General features: G+C 38.2%; 1 protein-coding gene across 1 annotated transcript; it reads left to right on the top strand.

The window, feature by feature from the left end:
- The first annotated feature begins 7,555 nt into the window (after positions 1-7,555).
- LOC141590676 (protein LATERAL BRANCHING OXIDOREDUCTASE 1-like) lies at positions 7,556-11,264 on the top strand. The gene is made up of 3 exons (XM_074411245.1): positions 7,556-8,034; positions 9,171-9,498; positions 11,004-11,264. Exons 1-3 carry the CDS (start codon positions 7,556-7,558, stop codon positions 11,262-11,264), a joined length of 1,068 nt encoding a protein of 355 aa, XP_074267346.1.
- Positions 11,265-17,158: the final 5,894 nt, after the last annotated feature.

Here is a 17,158-nt window from a genome sequence, read left to right as displayed (position 1 = left end):
TAATCAATACCCTTCTTTTGTGTAAAGCCTCTAACTACAAGTTTAGCTTTGAACCTCTCTATTATTGTACTGTCAGGTCTCATTTTATTTTTAAAGATCCATTTACTTGTAGTGAGTTTACTACCTTTTGGTAAATCAGTCAACTCCCAAGTCTGATTTGACACAATAGAATCAAGTTCACTTTTAATAGCATCTTTCCAAAAATTAGCATCAATGGATTTCATTGCCTCACTATAGGTTTTTGGGTCATCTTCTATTAAAAAAGCTGAAACAAACTCATCACTAGCACAAACAGTGTATCCAAGTTCAGACAACATAGTTGTATCATAATCATCACCAAAGTTCTTTGGGCATCTAGGTCTTTTACTTCTTCTAGGTTCAACAGAAACATCAATAGAAGTGCTAGCACTAGAATGTGAAGACAAATCAGAAGATGCAACAGATAAACTAGGAGGTGGTACAACAGTTTTCTGAAAAGGAAAAACATGCTAAAAAAATACAGCATCTCTAGCCTCAGATATAGAACGGTCACTCAAAGACATAAATCTATAAGCGCAGCTATTTTGAGCATAACCTATAAACACACAATCATAGGTCTTAGGTCCAACGGTAGGTCTCCTAAAATCAGGTAAACCCACTTTAGCCAAACACTCCCATACCCTAAGGAAGCTCAGGTTAGGAGGATAGCCCTTCCAAATCTCGTAGGGTGTCTTGTCAATTTTCTTATGAGGTACACGGTTAAGAATGTGACAAGCTGAAAGAATTGCTTCTCCCCACATATCGTCAGATAGGCCAGAACTTAAAAGCATAGCATTCATCATTTCTTTTAAGGTTCTATTTTTACGTTCAGCTACACCATTAGACTGGGGTAAGTAAGGTGGACTGGTCTCATGTATTAAACCGTTTGCAGCACAGAAATCGGTTAGATAATTAGACTTATACTCGCCTCCTCAATCAGACCTTACCCTTTTAATTTTTCTGTCAAGTTGGTTCTCAACTTCATTCTTTAAGTTTATAAAGGATTGTTCTGCTTCATCTTTAGTCTTAAGCAGATGAACACGAGTGTATCTAGAACAGTCATCTATAAACGTAACATAATAATTCTTGCCACCTCTACTTGCAACATTTTTAAAGTCAGCCAGGTCGGTGTGGATTAACTCAAGAAGACTCGTGTTCCTAATAGTCACATGTTTACTAGGCTTCTTTGTAAACTTAGCCTCAACACAGCTAGCACATTTAGAGAATTATTGACTCGTCAAACTCGGAATTAAACTCATAGTTCTAAGTTTTTTAATGTAATCCACATTCACATGACCTAACCTACCATGCCAAACATCAATAGACTCAGCGATATAAGCAGAAGAAGATGCAATATTATTAATAGCAGAATCAGTGTTCAATACAAAAAGACCCCCAGAAAGATAACCCTTGCCCAGAAATTCTCCATTACGCGACATTACCACCTTGTCAGCCTCAAAAATAAGTTTCAAACCAGCTTTGTTTAACAAGTCACCAGACACAAGGTCTCGACGCAATGAGGGTACAAATAAAACATTACTGAGAGCAAGTGTTTTCCCCGAGGTGAGTTTGAGAAAGATCTTGCCTTTGCATGTGATCTTTGCAGATGAAGAGTTACCCATATGTAGACGCATTCTCCATCAGCAACTTACTCGAACTCAGCAAATAACCCCCTATCAGCACAGAGGTGTCTCGAAGCTCCAGTATCCAAGACCCATTCAGCAACATTACCCACCAGATTAGCTTCCACAACCACGGTGCAATAACATCATCGATCCAAACAACATTGGCCTCGCAGATTTCTTCTCAGAGCATTGGTAGGCTTTGTGACCAGCTTTTCTACAAACATAGCAGACAATAGGACCCTTAGCAGCTTTCTGAATCTTAGGAACCGGTTTGGTATGCTTCCCTGGACCATTTTTCTTAGCAGGACCCTGGTTCTTACCCTGACCAACCACTACAAGAAAAACTAAAACAGGCGACCGAAATTTGGCGACTGAAATTGGTAGTCGCCAAATTGGCGACTGATTAACAAATTAGCGATTTCGAATTGATCGCCAATTTACGCTTTTTTTTAAAAAGGGGAATCTAATTTGGCGACCGATAATCAAATTTGGCGACTGATTTAAAAGTAGTCGCCAAATTGGCGACTGAATTTCAGTCGCCAAATGGCTTTTCAGTCGCCAAATTTTTTTATAGAAAAACGGAACTCCTCTCTCCTGCTTTACTCTTTCGAAACAAAAAAAAAAAAAAAAGAAGAGAGGAAAGGCGGTAGTAAACAAAGCAGACGACGACAACAACCACACAACCACACCACCACTTCCACCACTTCCACCACCGTGACCACCGTTCTCATTGCCTCCATCACTCTCTTTAATTAGGTTAGTTTTTTTTGTTTAATTTCAGTTTAATTAGTTTAATTTGTTAGATTAATTTGTAGTTAGTTTGATTAATTTGTGGTTAGTTTGTTAGATTTATTTGTAGTTAGTATGTTAGATTAATTTGTAGTTAGATTTAGTTTAATTTGTGTTTGAATTAAAAGGGAATGATTAAGGGGGTTTGTGTTTAGGTTTAGGGTTATGGGTGGGGGTTTGGTCGGCCGTGGGTGGCGGTGGGGGAAGGGTGGCGGTGGTCCGTGGGTGGCGGTGGGGGAAGGGTGGCGGTGGTCCGTCTCATTATTATTATTATTAGTATTAGTATTAGTATTATTATTAGTATTAGTATTAGTATTATTATTAGTATTAGTATTATTATTATTATTGTTATTATTATTAGTATTAGTATTATTATTATTATTAGTATTATTATTATTATTGTTATTATTATTATTATTATTATTATTATTATTATTATTATTACTAATTAAACCGCCTTATTATTATTAATATTAAGCTAAGTGAAACCGTCTTTTGCATTAATGGAAATAGCTAAGTGGAACCGTCTTTTGTATTAAGAGAAATTATCTATTAGCTAAGTAGAACCTTCTTTAGGACTTGATTTTGATAAATTTAGTTTGATAATTCATGTTATTGATGAATTGAGGTAGAATAACCTTGTTATTTTTGTTTTTCTTTTCTCTTTTCAGGGTTGTCACCGCGCTGCTAGGCACCACCGTACGCGGTAGCTGTTGCTTCTTTTTTTGTCGCTTTTTTTTTGTAGCAAGCATTTGCTTGGTCACCGTCTCAAGAACAGAATGTCCGTATCAGGTACAATGACGTCGGTACTCGACGATATCGGGACGTGATTTGGAAGGTAGTTAGGCGCCCAAAGGAACCAGACCACATGAAAGGTATTTAATTAACTTGTTTTGTTATTTGTATTAATTAGTATATACTCTCTTATATTATAAATAATATCAGTAACTTATTAGTTATGATTTCATATGTGTAATTGCGGGGTGACAAGTATGAAGGCTTAATAAAGCATACCAAAAGCGAAGCTTTTAGGAAGAAGTCTAAGCAAGCATCCCTCAACAAAAGAGGAGGAAAGGAAGACGCCGTGAACGAGCCTACTCATTACGCGGGTTCACGATCGTTCTGGAATCGTATGTTGGGGGTAAGTTTGTCTATTACTTCACACTTTTTTTTTGTTTTCAATGCAACATGTTTATTTTATGTTAGATTTTTTGTTGATTTTCTAACATGTATGTTTTATTTTTCATTCAGAGAGGAAAGAAGAAGTCACGGCCCGATTGACGGTACAGAAGCGCTGTTTCGGACACGCATTCAGGGTTGACCACAAAGGGGTTAGAACTTGGACTAAGCCAAAAGACAAGCAATTATATGTAAGTTTCCGTAACACTTAATTTTTGTTAATTTATTCTCTTTTAAAATGTCGTATATAAGGTGGTTACCATATTAACTTACAACCATTTGTTTAATATTGTAGGAAGCATTTGAACAAGAAAAAGCCGCCAATCCAGAAACTCAGGATAATGACATATGGTATAAGTTGGTGGATGGCTTCAAGAAAGGGCACGTGTATGGTACCGGAAGTTCAACACCGGCTTTCTATGAGAAAACGCGTAGGAGATCGACTTCAACAATTCCCAAAGAACACGTATCAACCGGGAATTATTAGTCAACTTCAAAGTCAAATAAGAGAGCGTGATGAACGTGATGCCAAACGTGATGAAGAATTGCGCCAAATGAAGGAAAGAATGGCAATGTTTGAGACTTGGTGGCAAGGTTGTAACCCCGGACCTGGACCCAACTACGATCCAAATGATCCGCATGGTCCATATGGGGGGAGTGGAGCCGGTGTTGGCTTCCAAGTAAGATGATTTTAGCATGTAAGCTTGTAAAACTTGAACACTTTAGACTTGAACATTTAGAATAGCTTAGCTTGTAAAACTTTCATTTTCAATATATGAAATGAAGTTTGAGAAATTGGGAGGTGTTGGGTTGAAATGTATGGTGTTGTGTGTGTTGAAATTTGGGATGTATGGTGTTGTGGAACATCGATTTGTATGCAGGTTGTAAATATTTGGCTAGCAATGAAAACGAAAAAAACCACCAAAACTTACAGTAGCTTTGGCGACTGATTTGTGATTTGGAGACTGCACGTCAGTCGCCAAATTGGCGACTGATTCAAGGAAGTCGCCAATTTGGCGACTGAATAGCAGTCGCCAAATCACAAATCAGTCGCCAAATTGGCTACGTCACCCAAAAAAGTCGACTACTTTAATCAGTCGCCAATTTGGCGACTACCCTATCAGTCGCCATTTTTGGCATTTGGCGACTGATTTGGCAGTCGCCAAATTTGGCGACCGACTTTAGTCGCCAAAGCTAGAAAAGGCGACTAAGGTCCGCGACTGACTTTTGGCGACTGAATTCAGTCGCCAAATTGATTTTGGCGACTGATTTCAGTCGCCAAAATCAGTCGCCTGTTTTAATTCTTTTTGTAGTGAACCTTGGCCTTACCCTTACCCTTATATTTCTCAGCATAAGACGGACCACCAGACTCAACCAGATTAGCTTTTAATGCAACAACGGGAGAACGATCCACAGATTGACTAGCAAGAAGGTCTTTAAGGCGATTAGCCTCCTCAGTCCTCATATGTCCGATAAGTTCCTTAAGGGACATGTCTTTCTTTTTGTGCTTAAGTTGGTTTCGGTAATCAGACCAGAAGGGAGGGAATTTCTCTAGCAGAACATTAGCTACAAAGATATCATCAAGTTTCATGCCCTCATTCACAACATCAGCACATTAGTTTTCATAGACATGGACTTGATCCATGATAGGTTTCCCGTCAGCCATTTGAAATCCCAACCATTTTCCCACAACATATTTCTTTTTCCCCGCGTCATCAGCCCCATACTTAGTTTCTAAAGCCTCCCAAATAAACTTAGCCGACTTATTCATAGCAAATAAGTCGAATAGGGTGTTTGTTATATTATTCAAAATGTGACACCTAGCAGTTTTGTTGTCCTTCACAAATTTGCAATATCCTCTTCATTGGACTTAACATCTTTAGTAGCAGGAGGGGTCGTCTCAACATCAGTAGGGGTGATAGGCTTAGGCGGGTCATTAAACAAAACATAATCAATTTCTAACTGCTCAAAATACATCAACAATTTCTGGGACCAACGCTTATAATTGTGACCATCCAACGACTCAAGTTTCGACATATTAGGTACGATTTTCGAGATAATGTACATGTTGCAAAGAACAAATAGTTTTCAAATTGTTATTCGAAAGATGCGAAATGAAGGAGAATAGAAATACAGGACGAACTAGAAGCGATCGAAATTAGAACCCGTAAGTAGTACGAGTGGTAGAACCCACTTTGCCTTGAAAACTATTTCTCGTGACGACCGTGGTGGCGATCGGCTAGTGCCTGGGTAGTTCCCCAAGGTTAACACTACGGTCCCACGCGATCCCGCCCACTCGGAACTGTGAGACTTGGAACGAAAAATAATTGTCTTTGCCCAGAAATAATATAAGAAGAGAAGAGGAGAAAGAAGAGAGGAGAGTGATTGTTTTTGTGTATTCTGCAATGTGTTCCTGTTGCTCTCATTTATAGGAAAGAAGATCAGGTAGAGGAACAAAAACGTGTTCCTAAACCGCAGGCAACAAACCGAGAAAGTGGGAGTAAGACTCTCTCCCACTAACAGTCATGTTGACTGACTGTTAACACAAAAACAAGCCCATTAACACACAAGAGCAAAAAGGTAAAAAAGGGGCCTTTGGCCCGCACTGCAGGTGCTCTACCCAAACCCAAGCCCGAGCCCAAACCGGGCCGGGCTGGCGTGTGTGTGTTTGGACCCAAACCCACTGGCCCAATACTCCCAACAAAAGCCTCCTTGGTCCACACAATTAACTATTGGAGGACACTAGTTAATATAAACTGACCAAACAATCCTTCACCCACCGATGTGGGACAAAGAAATGGAAACTTGGAAAAACCAAGTGGCTTTACAGCCATCAATTCCAACAAGATATACGGGGTTGGGTTGGAACTCGCCAAAGCCAACAGAGACAAGTTCCAGAGAAGAAATGGGGGAAGGTTCAGGGCTAAGGGTGGTAGTATAAGCAAGGCCGAGGGAGAAGCCCTTAGAGGAACTAAGAGAGGAAATAGCACGGTCAGAGCGAGATGACAAGGACTGTGGTGGAGATGAAGGGCGAGAGGTAAAAATCGAGGTTGGAGAGATTTCAAGCGCCAATAAGAGGATTATACATCTGATGTACTACCTCCAATTCTATAGTTTTTGAGCATTATAATAAAGTTTTTGAGCTTTGTTTTAAAGTTTTTGAGTTTCACTATGAAGTTTCTGAGTTTATTCACTTAAACATTAAACTCTAAAAAATTACAATAAAACTCAAAAACATTACATATAAGTTTAGTTAAATTTTAGTTTTGACGGAAAAAATATTAAAATCTAACTTATAAACTTTAATATGCTCAAAAAAATACACATATGCTCGAAAACAAATAAAGTTTGAGCTAATAAGCTCAAAAAAAATACATATATGCTCAAAAAACAAAATAGTTGGAGGTAGTACATCCGATCTATGTTCTTTTTTCTCCTCAAGCGCCATCCACAATTATGGCATGTGGTTTGAGGACATTGAGGTGATGACGTAAGTGGTAACATATATACATATTTTTCTTTTAAATTTTATAAGTCAATACTTATTTTACATTGTCTATTTTAATTAAGAAAGATATATATATTGTCTTGACCAATCGGTCAACCAGCTATAAACGGATTTGGGTATCTTTTGGGTTCAGGTTATCTATGAGTTGGATTAATTAGGGTCGGTTTTCTGGTCGGATCAGGTTTTGACATAGAAATCCAATGCATGCAGCATGCCTACTACTGTGGCCAAAGTAGTGTGGTTTGGGATACATGTCACCCAAGATTTGCTTAACCTAACACTTGTTGGATCGTTAGGGACACGTCTAGGACCAAAATCAAAGGACAGGATCAACAGCAACTGTTCATTCCTTGCATGCATGAGACGATAAAACTACTTCCACGCTTCTTTAAAATCTAGGCCAAAATCTTGCATGCAGTAGTGAATTACTTAAAAAATGGGAGAAGTAATTGACACAGACTTCATCAATCCCATTGAAACTCGACCCAAACTGTCTAAAATCGAGGACGATGCAATCCCGATAATCGACCTTTCACCAATTGCGTACCTTGACCACGTACCCGTAAGTGTACGCGACCAAAAAATAGATAACCTAGTCGCGGAAATAGGGAGCGCGTGTGAGAAATGGGGATTTTTCCAAGTTGTTAACCACGGGGTACCCTTTGAGACGGTAAAAAACCTTGAGAACGCAGCAGTGAAATTCTTCGGACAGTCGAAGGACGAAAAGAGGAAGGTTAATCATTGTGGAATGAACCCGATGGGGTATTCGGACGATGAGCATACCGGTCATGTAAAGGATTGGAAACAAGGGTTTGAATTTGCCGTGAATGAAGATGCTCTTGGTCTTGTTTTGCCTCATCATCTTAATTCTTTCCAAATTCGTAATCGTTGGCCGCAATACCCACCTCAACTGCGGTATGAATTTTTAGGCCTCGTTTGGTTTATACATGAATTAAATTGACGTGTTAATTTGTAATGCACGTAATTTTAATTTCTACATTAAAATTCACGTGAATTGCAATAATACATACGTTTGGTTGCTCATGCTGGAGTAATATATACGGAGTAATGACTTGTAATTATATAACGATGAGTCTTTGGCTAGATACGTAAAATAGTTTGAAATAACTTCGACAATAAATCCAAAAGAATAGGGTATTAGGCTCTGTTTGACAAAACTACCTGAAAAGGTAGCTAAACTTGAAAAGGTAGTTGAAAACTGAAAAGGTAACTGAAACCTGAAAAGGTAACTGGTAAGGTAGCTAGAAGCTGATAAGGTAATTGATTATATAAAAATGTGTTTGACAAACTAGCTGAAAAGTTAGCCGATTTTGATAAAATGACGTAAAAGGATATGAAAATTAGTTAATATAATATAGAATAAAGGGGTAAAAAATGGGAATTAAGTCAGTTCAGTTATCCGATTTCACTCAAATGCTATATGAGTTAACATTTCTTTTTAGGTACCTTATTTGACCAAATAAGCTATTTGACAAACACTTGTAAAAATATCAGGTAGCAAAAATAATACACATACGTATTTCATCATCACATCAGATTTAATCAAATTTTTTGTATCCTACATATTTTCAGCATATCATTGTATAAGGAGATGTGATAAACCTATTAAATTATACTTAGAATTTATCAGATTTTGATGTGTATTAGATTAAGTGAATAAAATGGTGTATAGAACGTGGGTGGGATACGTTAGAAAAAAAAATGTTGTAGTGGACCCCACAACAAAAGATTTGGAGAACCAATCCGAATTCTTTAAAGAACTCATCTTTATACTATGTAAATAATAGTATTTTATTAATTTTTGTGCATTTCACAGGTTCTATACTACGTAGTATTCATAATACGTTTAACAAATACGCCTCTCGTATCCTTCTTAAATTAAATCAGGTCAAATACATCTTACTTGTATAGATAAAGACAAATATTTTGCTAATAACTAGACATATTATTTTTGTCTTATTTAAATAAGAATTTGGATATAGTTAGATACATTATAAATACGGATGTGGGCTAATATACCGCGTAATCAGGGATGTGGCACAAGATTATGCTACGGAAATGTCGAAAATGGTTAATAAGCTTCTGGAGTTGATAGAACTAAGCCTTGGAGTGCGTGCAAATCGTTTGACAGAGTTCTATAAGGATCCCGCATTGTTTATGCGACTCAGTCTTTATATGGCATGCCCTAATCCTGATCTGGTACTTGGTATCGGGGCACACAAAGATTCCGCAGGTCTCACCGTCATTAGTGAAGACGACGTTGGCGGTCTACAAGTGAGGCGAAAGTCTGATGGCGAATGGATCTCCGTCAAAGCCGTCTCCGGGGCTTTTATTGTCAACATTGGTGACACTCTTCAGGTATGGAAATAAGTTCAATAATTTAAGGTACGTACTTGGTATATATCGGTGCACACAAAGTACTTTGTATATACCGAAGATGTTGTTGTCTAGTGGTTAAGACGGAGCCACGGAGGTATTGTGGTCAATAGGTCTCAGATTCGAATCTCCTCCCCTTAATTGTAATGCGACTATGTGCGCTCTTCGTGAAACAAAAAAAGAAAAAAAAAAAAGAAAAAAAAAAAGGTACTCGGTATGTACTAATAAAATTTGAATTAAGAAAATAGTGATGTACTCCCATGAATTAACTCAACTTGTGATACTTAAATGTGACATTTCATATATTCTTAAAGAGAGACGGTGAGAGACCTCTTTCACTAAATATTAATGAGAGATCTCTTTTATAAGAGATAGAGGTGGCTTGGCAATCGGGTTACTCGGGTTTGTTATGGGTCGGGTCAAAGCAAATTGGGTCATATTGGGTTCGGGTTATGTCGGGTTCGCTTCGCTTCGGTTCAGTTTATGTTGGGTCATCTTCGGGTCGGGTCATTAACGAGTGGCAAGTGGGATCAGGCCATTAGCGGGTCAATTTATGTTGGGTCATTTTATGTTGGGTCATTTTATGTTTAAATAATTGGTATGTGTATTAATTGTAGTTTTGAGTTCAAATAATTAATGAATGTCAATTTGTGTTATTTAAACTAGACCTGACAAATTGAGACAACGGGTCGGGGTCAGGCCAATTCGGGTCGGGTCATTTCGGGTTTATAAAATATTTGGGTTAGTTCAGGTCGGGTCATTTTGGGTTTACGAGTCTGTTTCGGGTTTGTTGTTCGGGTTGTTTCGGGTCAAGCGGATCGGGTAATTTCGGGTCGGGTCATTTTCGGGTCAATGATTAAGAAGGAAAAAGCCATTTCAAGTCTTTTGGGACCAATTAAAGTTATGTTTTATCGGGTCATTTTCGGGTTGGCTAGTTTCGGGTCGGGTCATTTCGAGCCGGGTTAATACGAGTCTATGAAAGTTCGGGTCGGGTCAATTCGGGTTTTCGGGTCACATTCGGGTCACTTTGGATCTCGGGTGAGGTTGCTTTTGCCAGGTCTAATTTAAACCATTATTAAACTAGTTCATTATCGGGTTGAGAAAATATCGGGTCACGGGTTAGTTCGGTTTGGAAAAAATAAGGCTACTGTCGGTATCGGGTCGGGTCAATTCGGTTCACCCAATTTTCGGGTTGTATTGGGTTAGGTTTCAAGCGGATCGGGTCAACTTTTGCCAGCTCTACTATTAAGAGTTATTATTATTTTTATTTTTAGTTAGTTTTTAGTATATTTATTGTCTATATGACTTGTATCTCATTAGTGTAGTGAAAAACGGTCTCTCAGAAGACTTACAGGTGACATTTAATTAATGGGGATGATCGAGCTATTTTTTTTTTTTTTTTTACGGCATTACAATACAAGTCATATCCTCTCCCTTATTATTCGATCTTATAATGTGGGCTAAACATGCAATTATCAATAATGTAGGTTTGGAGCAATGACAAGTATGAAAGTGTAGAGCATAGAGTGATCTTGAACCCTGAGAAGTCTAGGCTTTCTATTGCATCTAGCTTCGGCCCAGGATTTTACGTCAATGTCAAGCCTTTGGAGGAGTTAGTCGATGAAGGAAACCCTGCAAGATATAAAGAGTTTAATTTTGGAACATTTCGTGCGTCGATTCTCAAGGGAAATATCACAAAACCTAACAATCCGCAAAAGATTGTCCACTTCAGGCTTTGTAATAATTAAATAAAAATAAGAATAAGAATAAGAATAAAGATGCAACGGCGATAATTTGTTGCCGAAGGACTCATAATACGAAGAGTCTTGTTGTAAGAGTCGTGGAAATATAAGCTTGATTTCTTAATAAGGAGAAACATGGTTTATGTACAACTTGATTGATTGAGATCGACTTATAATTATTCTTTTTTTTTTTTTTTTTTTTTTTTTTTTTTTTTCACGCCGGCTAAGTGTGAGCCAAATGCTTGGCTTAAACTCAACCCGAAAATACTCAGGATTGACCCATGGTCTTTTTTTGGGCCAGAAAAGCGACCTTAACGTGATGGTTGAGGCCCAACAATTATATTTATTCCTATTATGCCCCTCACTCGAGTGTCCATTGAGCTCGAAGAGTGGTTAGTGCTCATACCCCCTCATACCAAGTGCTGAATTTCCACTTCGTGAGTTATTGGAGGCTGTCAGGATTTGAACCCGTGACCTCGTGGTCACGTTGGCTCTGATACCAATCATACCATGATATTTGAACCATCTCAACCAAAACCTTAAGATAATGGTTGAGACCCAACAATTATATTTATTCCTATTATGGTATTTAGTTTTGCACTATGGCCTGGGTATTATTGCTCTATTGATGAACATACTAGAAGTCCCTTTTTCTTGCTTCTCATTGGTTTTTTTAGTTATGATTTAATTTGTTGCCGAAATTAAAGCATGTTAAACGAAGATGGATTTTGATCTGGATAAATTTTTTTGGTTATGATTCTAAATTGATGAAAGAAAATGCACCGTCGCATTTCATAAAACAACCATATCTCTCTCGTTTTTTGTCTGTTTGGAGCGTATGACCTAGTGTTAGAATCGTAAAAGGATAATAAGCCATCACCTCCATTTGGAATTACTTCAATATCATGTCTAGAACTTAATTTATGAACTTAATCGTAAAAGGCCCCCTCAAATCAATTCGTTTTACATCGAGTAGTTTAACAACGTTGTTTCACTTAGTAATTCATTGTTTTGATTAAAAAAAACGATTCGTTTTTCTTCGATTGGTTTAACGTTTTTCGATTTGTGGATCAAATCTAATATTCTTCAATTGTTTGTTACAGTATTTAATATTAGTTGTTAGTTTCGATTTGTCTATTAAATTGTTTGTCGATAGTTTGATTGAAATGTTTGGGTTATGAGAGGTAAATTAGGAAATTCATTATATATTATCGACGTTATTTAGTAATTTATTGACGTCAATTAGCACCTTGGATAATTTATTGATAATACTCCACTTTAACCAAAGTTGATGTATGTTGAGATCTAACCCGGGGCGGCCCATGAAATCTCGAGGCCCTGTTCTAAATTTCCTTGAGAGGCCCTATATAATATGGTCGTACAAAATAAACATGTTATTTTATTTTTACTGACCATTAAATTTTATCAATTGCATATTTTTATAATTAACAATTTATTGTATATTATTTTCTATGTAATTTTATTTAAAAAATGCATACTCTACACGTTTTAAAATGGTCATTAGTGTATTAATAGTAGGCTAATGTACGAATTATATAAAATTCAATTTTTGTTAAACCTTTGGTAGAGGGATCGACTCTAAACAAGACTAATTTTGAGAATGTTGGAACTTAAACATAATAAGGAAATCCCTGAAAATTTAATACAAATAATGCCTTTAACAAGGTTCAAACCCGCACAGTTCATTCAACCATGCAAACGAACATACTGAACCGCTATGCCACTATCCTTGTCTTGTTATAATTTGCAGTCTGAAAATACATATTATGAGGCCCTTAACCCCTTTGGGCCCCGGTTCAACGAACCGAAATGCACACCTCATTGGCCGCCCTGGATCTAACTAGGCCTTTTGATCAACATTAACTAGAATTAATGTTATTTTTGTTAAATCATGTAAATGGGTGGGTCACACTCACTCAAATGGAGGAAAACTTAACAATTTTCTCTTATGTGCAAGTGCGGTCCAGATGCGTTAATATAAGAATATCATGGAATATACTATGGGATTTACATGATATTCTTTGATTTGGTGATATGTAAATATAAGTAAAGTAGATTATATAGTTGCCTTTTATTGTAAGATATTCATAGGATCATATCTTTGGTGTAGGTGTATATATGCATCCCTGTAACGATGTTCATGGCAAGTAGAATAAAACATTCATCTTATTACTTCCCTGCTTCATATTTTCTCATGGTATCGTGAGCCTTAAAACGATCCAGACACATCAAATTCTTTCAAAAATAACAACAAAAAAAAAAAAAAAAAAAAATCCGAGCAATTCACCATGACAGGTGACGACAAAAAGAAAGGAAACGGGGGTGGTCCAAAGACAATTCCCATAACATCACCGCTTTATGTTCATCCTTCCGACAATCCGAATTTGAATGTTACACAAATTATTTTTGATGGCAATAATTATGATTTGTGGGCCGGTGCTGTCAAAAACGGAGGACGAGGACAAACTGGTTACCAAGCCAATGCCGTGGGAAGCAGTTCAGGAACGAAGGCAGGAGAGTCGACAAAACAGAATATCCCGTTCACTGATGATGAAATCGAAAGACTTCGAACCTTGTTGAATGCGAGTCCGAATGGCAACGAAAAATTACAAGGTATGAAACTAACTATAGATGTCGAATGGTTGATAGATAGCGGAGCATCGCATCATATGACGGGAAAGCAAGAATATTTGTCGAAAACTTGGGTCGAAGAACCTTCGACGGTTAGTTTACCTGATGGACGAGAAGTACAGGCGACGCTACATGGCGAAGTCAGACTGGATACTCACTTTGTTTTGAAAGATGTCCTTTATGTGCCCTCGCTTACACGTGACTTAATTTCCGTCGGGACAATTAATACATGAAAACAATTGTTTGCTAACATTTTCTTCTGATCATTGTGAAATACAGGACCGGATTACGAGGACGGAGATTGGACGGGGTGAGCATCGACAAGGGGTATATTACTACATGTCGAAGAAAACCGAGGTGGTGGATCATGTAGCAGTATCGAAAGAAAGTCGATTATGGCATAAAAGACTTGGACATCCATCAAAGAGTATTTTTTCTCGTTTTACTAATTTAATTGGTAGCAATTTGATTTGGAATTCGGATGATGTTTGCGATTCGTGTAATAGAGCAAAACAAACACGTACTCCATTTAAGCTTAATCATAAAACGTGTGATATTTTATTCGGTCTTATTCATTGTGATATATGGGGCAAATATCGGGTTGCTAGTTTGACACGTGCACACTATTTTCTTACTATAGTCGATGACCATAGCCGGGGTGTATGGGTCTACTTAATGAAAGATAAGAGTGAGGCAGGGGACTTGATAAAAATGTTCTGTCAAATGGTGAAAACTCAGTTTGAAAAACACGTTAAAATCATCCAAAGTGATAATGGTACGGAATTGTTATCTGGGCCTATGCAACGTTATTATGAAGAGAATGGAATTTTTTTTCGAACTAGCAATGTCGACACACCCCAACAAAACGGTAGAGTTGAAAGAAAACACCGACACATTCTTGAGAAAGCAAGAGCTTTACGTTTTGAAGGGGGTTTACCCTTAGATTTTTGGGGAGAGTGCATTTTAACTGCAGCTTATTTGATAAATCGAACGCCAACACCTTTACTAGACGGAAAAACACCCTATGAAATTATATACCGAAAGAAACCCAAATATGACAATATAAAAGTACTCGGGTGCTTGTGTTACGCCCACAATAAAGAGAAGCCACGAGACAAATTTGGGGAACGGGGAAGACGGTGTATTTTCATTGGGTATCCACATAGTAAAAAAGGTTGGAAAATGTATGATTTAAAGGAAAAACGAGTTTTTGTCTCGCGAGATGTCCATTTCTATGAACATGTCTTTCCTTATGCTATTTCGAATAATGAGTCAGTATCACAACAAGAATCCAGCAATACCACACATGGTTTCATTGATTGCGTGGAAGTGCCCTATATGTTAAAGGGCGATGAAAGAGCAGGGGATGAGACAAATGAAATTAATGAATTGGATGAGGTTGTTGATGAACAACCAAGCATGGATACTGGGGGGAGTGATACGTAATGAACGACATGAGGTACAAAATGAACCAATGGAGGAGATGACGGGTATAAGCATGACTGAGGAAAACATGGGTCGTGGAGCGAGACAAAGATTCGAACCGGCATGGAAGAAAGACTACTATTGCAAATCGACAAGAGTAATTACCCCGAATTCAAATGCTCACCACGACCAAGCTAAGTCCTCCCGGTCAGGTACGCGCTATCCCTTGGAAAATTATGTTGTAACAAATTGTTTCTCACACTCTCATAAAGCTTTCCTAGCAGCAATCGACAGAAATATTGAACCCACATATTATCACCAAGCTGCTAAGGACGGACGATGGCGAGAAGCAATGAGCAAGGAAATCGATGCTTTGGAAAAAAATGGAACTTGGAAATTGGTTCCACTGCCTAGAGGAAAGAAACCCATTGGATGTAAATGGGTATATAAGATCAAGTACCGAGCAGATGGGACGGTGGAACGGTACAAGGCAAGACTCGTAGCGCAGGGATTTACTCAAGTTGAGGGAATCGATTTTCATGAAACTTATGCGCCGGTGGCAAAGATGACTAGTGTCAGATGTATGCTTGCAGTGGCGGTCATCAAAGGTTGGTTCATTGAACAATTGGATGTTAACAATGCCTTTTTACATGGCGATCTCGACGAAGAAGTATATATGAAAATTCCACAAGGTTTCGAAAGAAAGGGAGAGAACAAGGTATGTAAATTGCTTAAGTCGATCTATGGTTTAAAACAGGCGTCCAGAAATTGGTTTGCCAAATTAACTACTTCGATGAAGAATTATGGTTTTATACAGTCATTAGCCGATTACTCTTTGTTCACATACAACCAAGGTGGAGTTTTCATTGGAGTTCTCGTCTACGTAGACGACATGATCGTGGTCAGTAGCCATAAAGAAGAATGTGCAAAATTCAAAGCTTTTCTTGATACGAGCTTTGGTATTAAAGATTTGGGACAAATAAAATATTTCTTAGGAATAGAAGTAGCCCATGGAGCAACTGGGCTGTTTCTAAACCAACGAAAGTATGCAATTAGCATCATTGAAGAGTCGGGTATGCAGGGAGCAAAGACGGCTTCAACACCGATCCAGCAACGACACAGTTTGGCCTTGGCTAACGGAGATGTCTTAAAGGACATAATGAAATATCGTCGGTTGGTAGGACGGTTGGTGTACTTGACTATAACGAGACCGGATCTTGTGTACGCAGTCCATGTGTTGTCACAGTTCGTGAATGAACCGCGCAAGGAACATTGGGACGCGACTTTAAGGGTGGTTCGATACATCAAGCGAAATCCGAGTAAAGGCATATCATTCAAGAGGAATTCGGATTTACATGTTCGTGGATATTGTGACTCGGATTATGCGAGTTGTCCGTTGACTAGAAGGTCATTAAGTGGTTATTTTGTCTCCCTAGGACAGTCACCCATCTCGTGGAGGGCAAAGAAGCAAATGACAGTAGCAAAATCGACTGCGGAAGCTGAGTATCGAGCAATGGGGGCCGTCACGAGTGAAATGATATGGATAAAAGCATTTTTGGCATCGTTAGGTGTCTTTCATACTCGACCCATGAGATTGTTTTGTGATAACCAAGCCGCTATCCATATAGCAAGAAATCCCGTTTTTCATGATCGGACGAAGCACATTGAAATTGATTGTCATTTCGTGCGTCAACATTTGGTTTCTAATACGATTAATATGTTCCATGTTCGGAGTAAAGAGCAAATAGCTGATTTGTTCACAAAGGCTTTAGGAGGAGAGACTTATGACCATCTACAGTTCAAGTTGGGACTCGGACTTCCAA

The sequence above is a fragment of the Silene latifolia genome, chromosome 7 (assembly GCF_048544455.1).
Source record: "Silene latifolia isolate original U9 population chromosome 7, ASM4854445v1, whole genome shotgun sequence".
NCBI classification, from domain to species: Eukaryota; Viridiplantae; Streptophyta; class Magnoliopsida; order Caryophyllales; family Caryophyllaceae; genus Silene; species Silene latifolia.
The sequence above is the reverse complement of the archived record's forward strand: the minus strand, read 5'-3'. Positions and strand labels throughout refer to the sequence as shown.

Bases quoted from the DNA above. Each gene is read 5' to 3' on its own strand.
- LOC141590676 (XM_074411245.1), top strand. From the start codon at position 7,556: ATGGGAGAAGTAATTGACACAGACTTCATCAATCCCATTGAAACTCGA. The intron at 8,035-9,170 runs GTATGAATTTTT...CCGCGTAATCAG, and splicing joins CAATACCCACCTCAACTGCG to GGATGTGGCACAAGATTATG. The intron at 9,499-11,003 runs GTATGGAAATAA...TCAATAATGTAG, and splicing joins ACATTGGTGACACTCTTCAG to GTTTGGAGCAATGACAAGTA.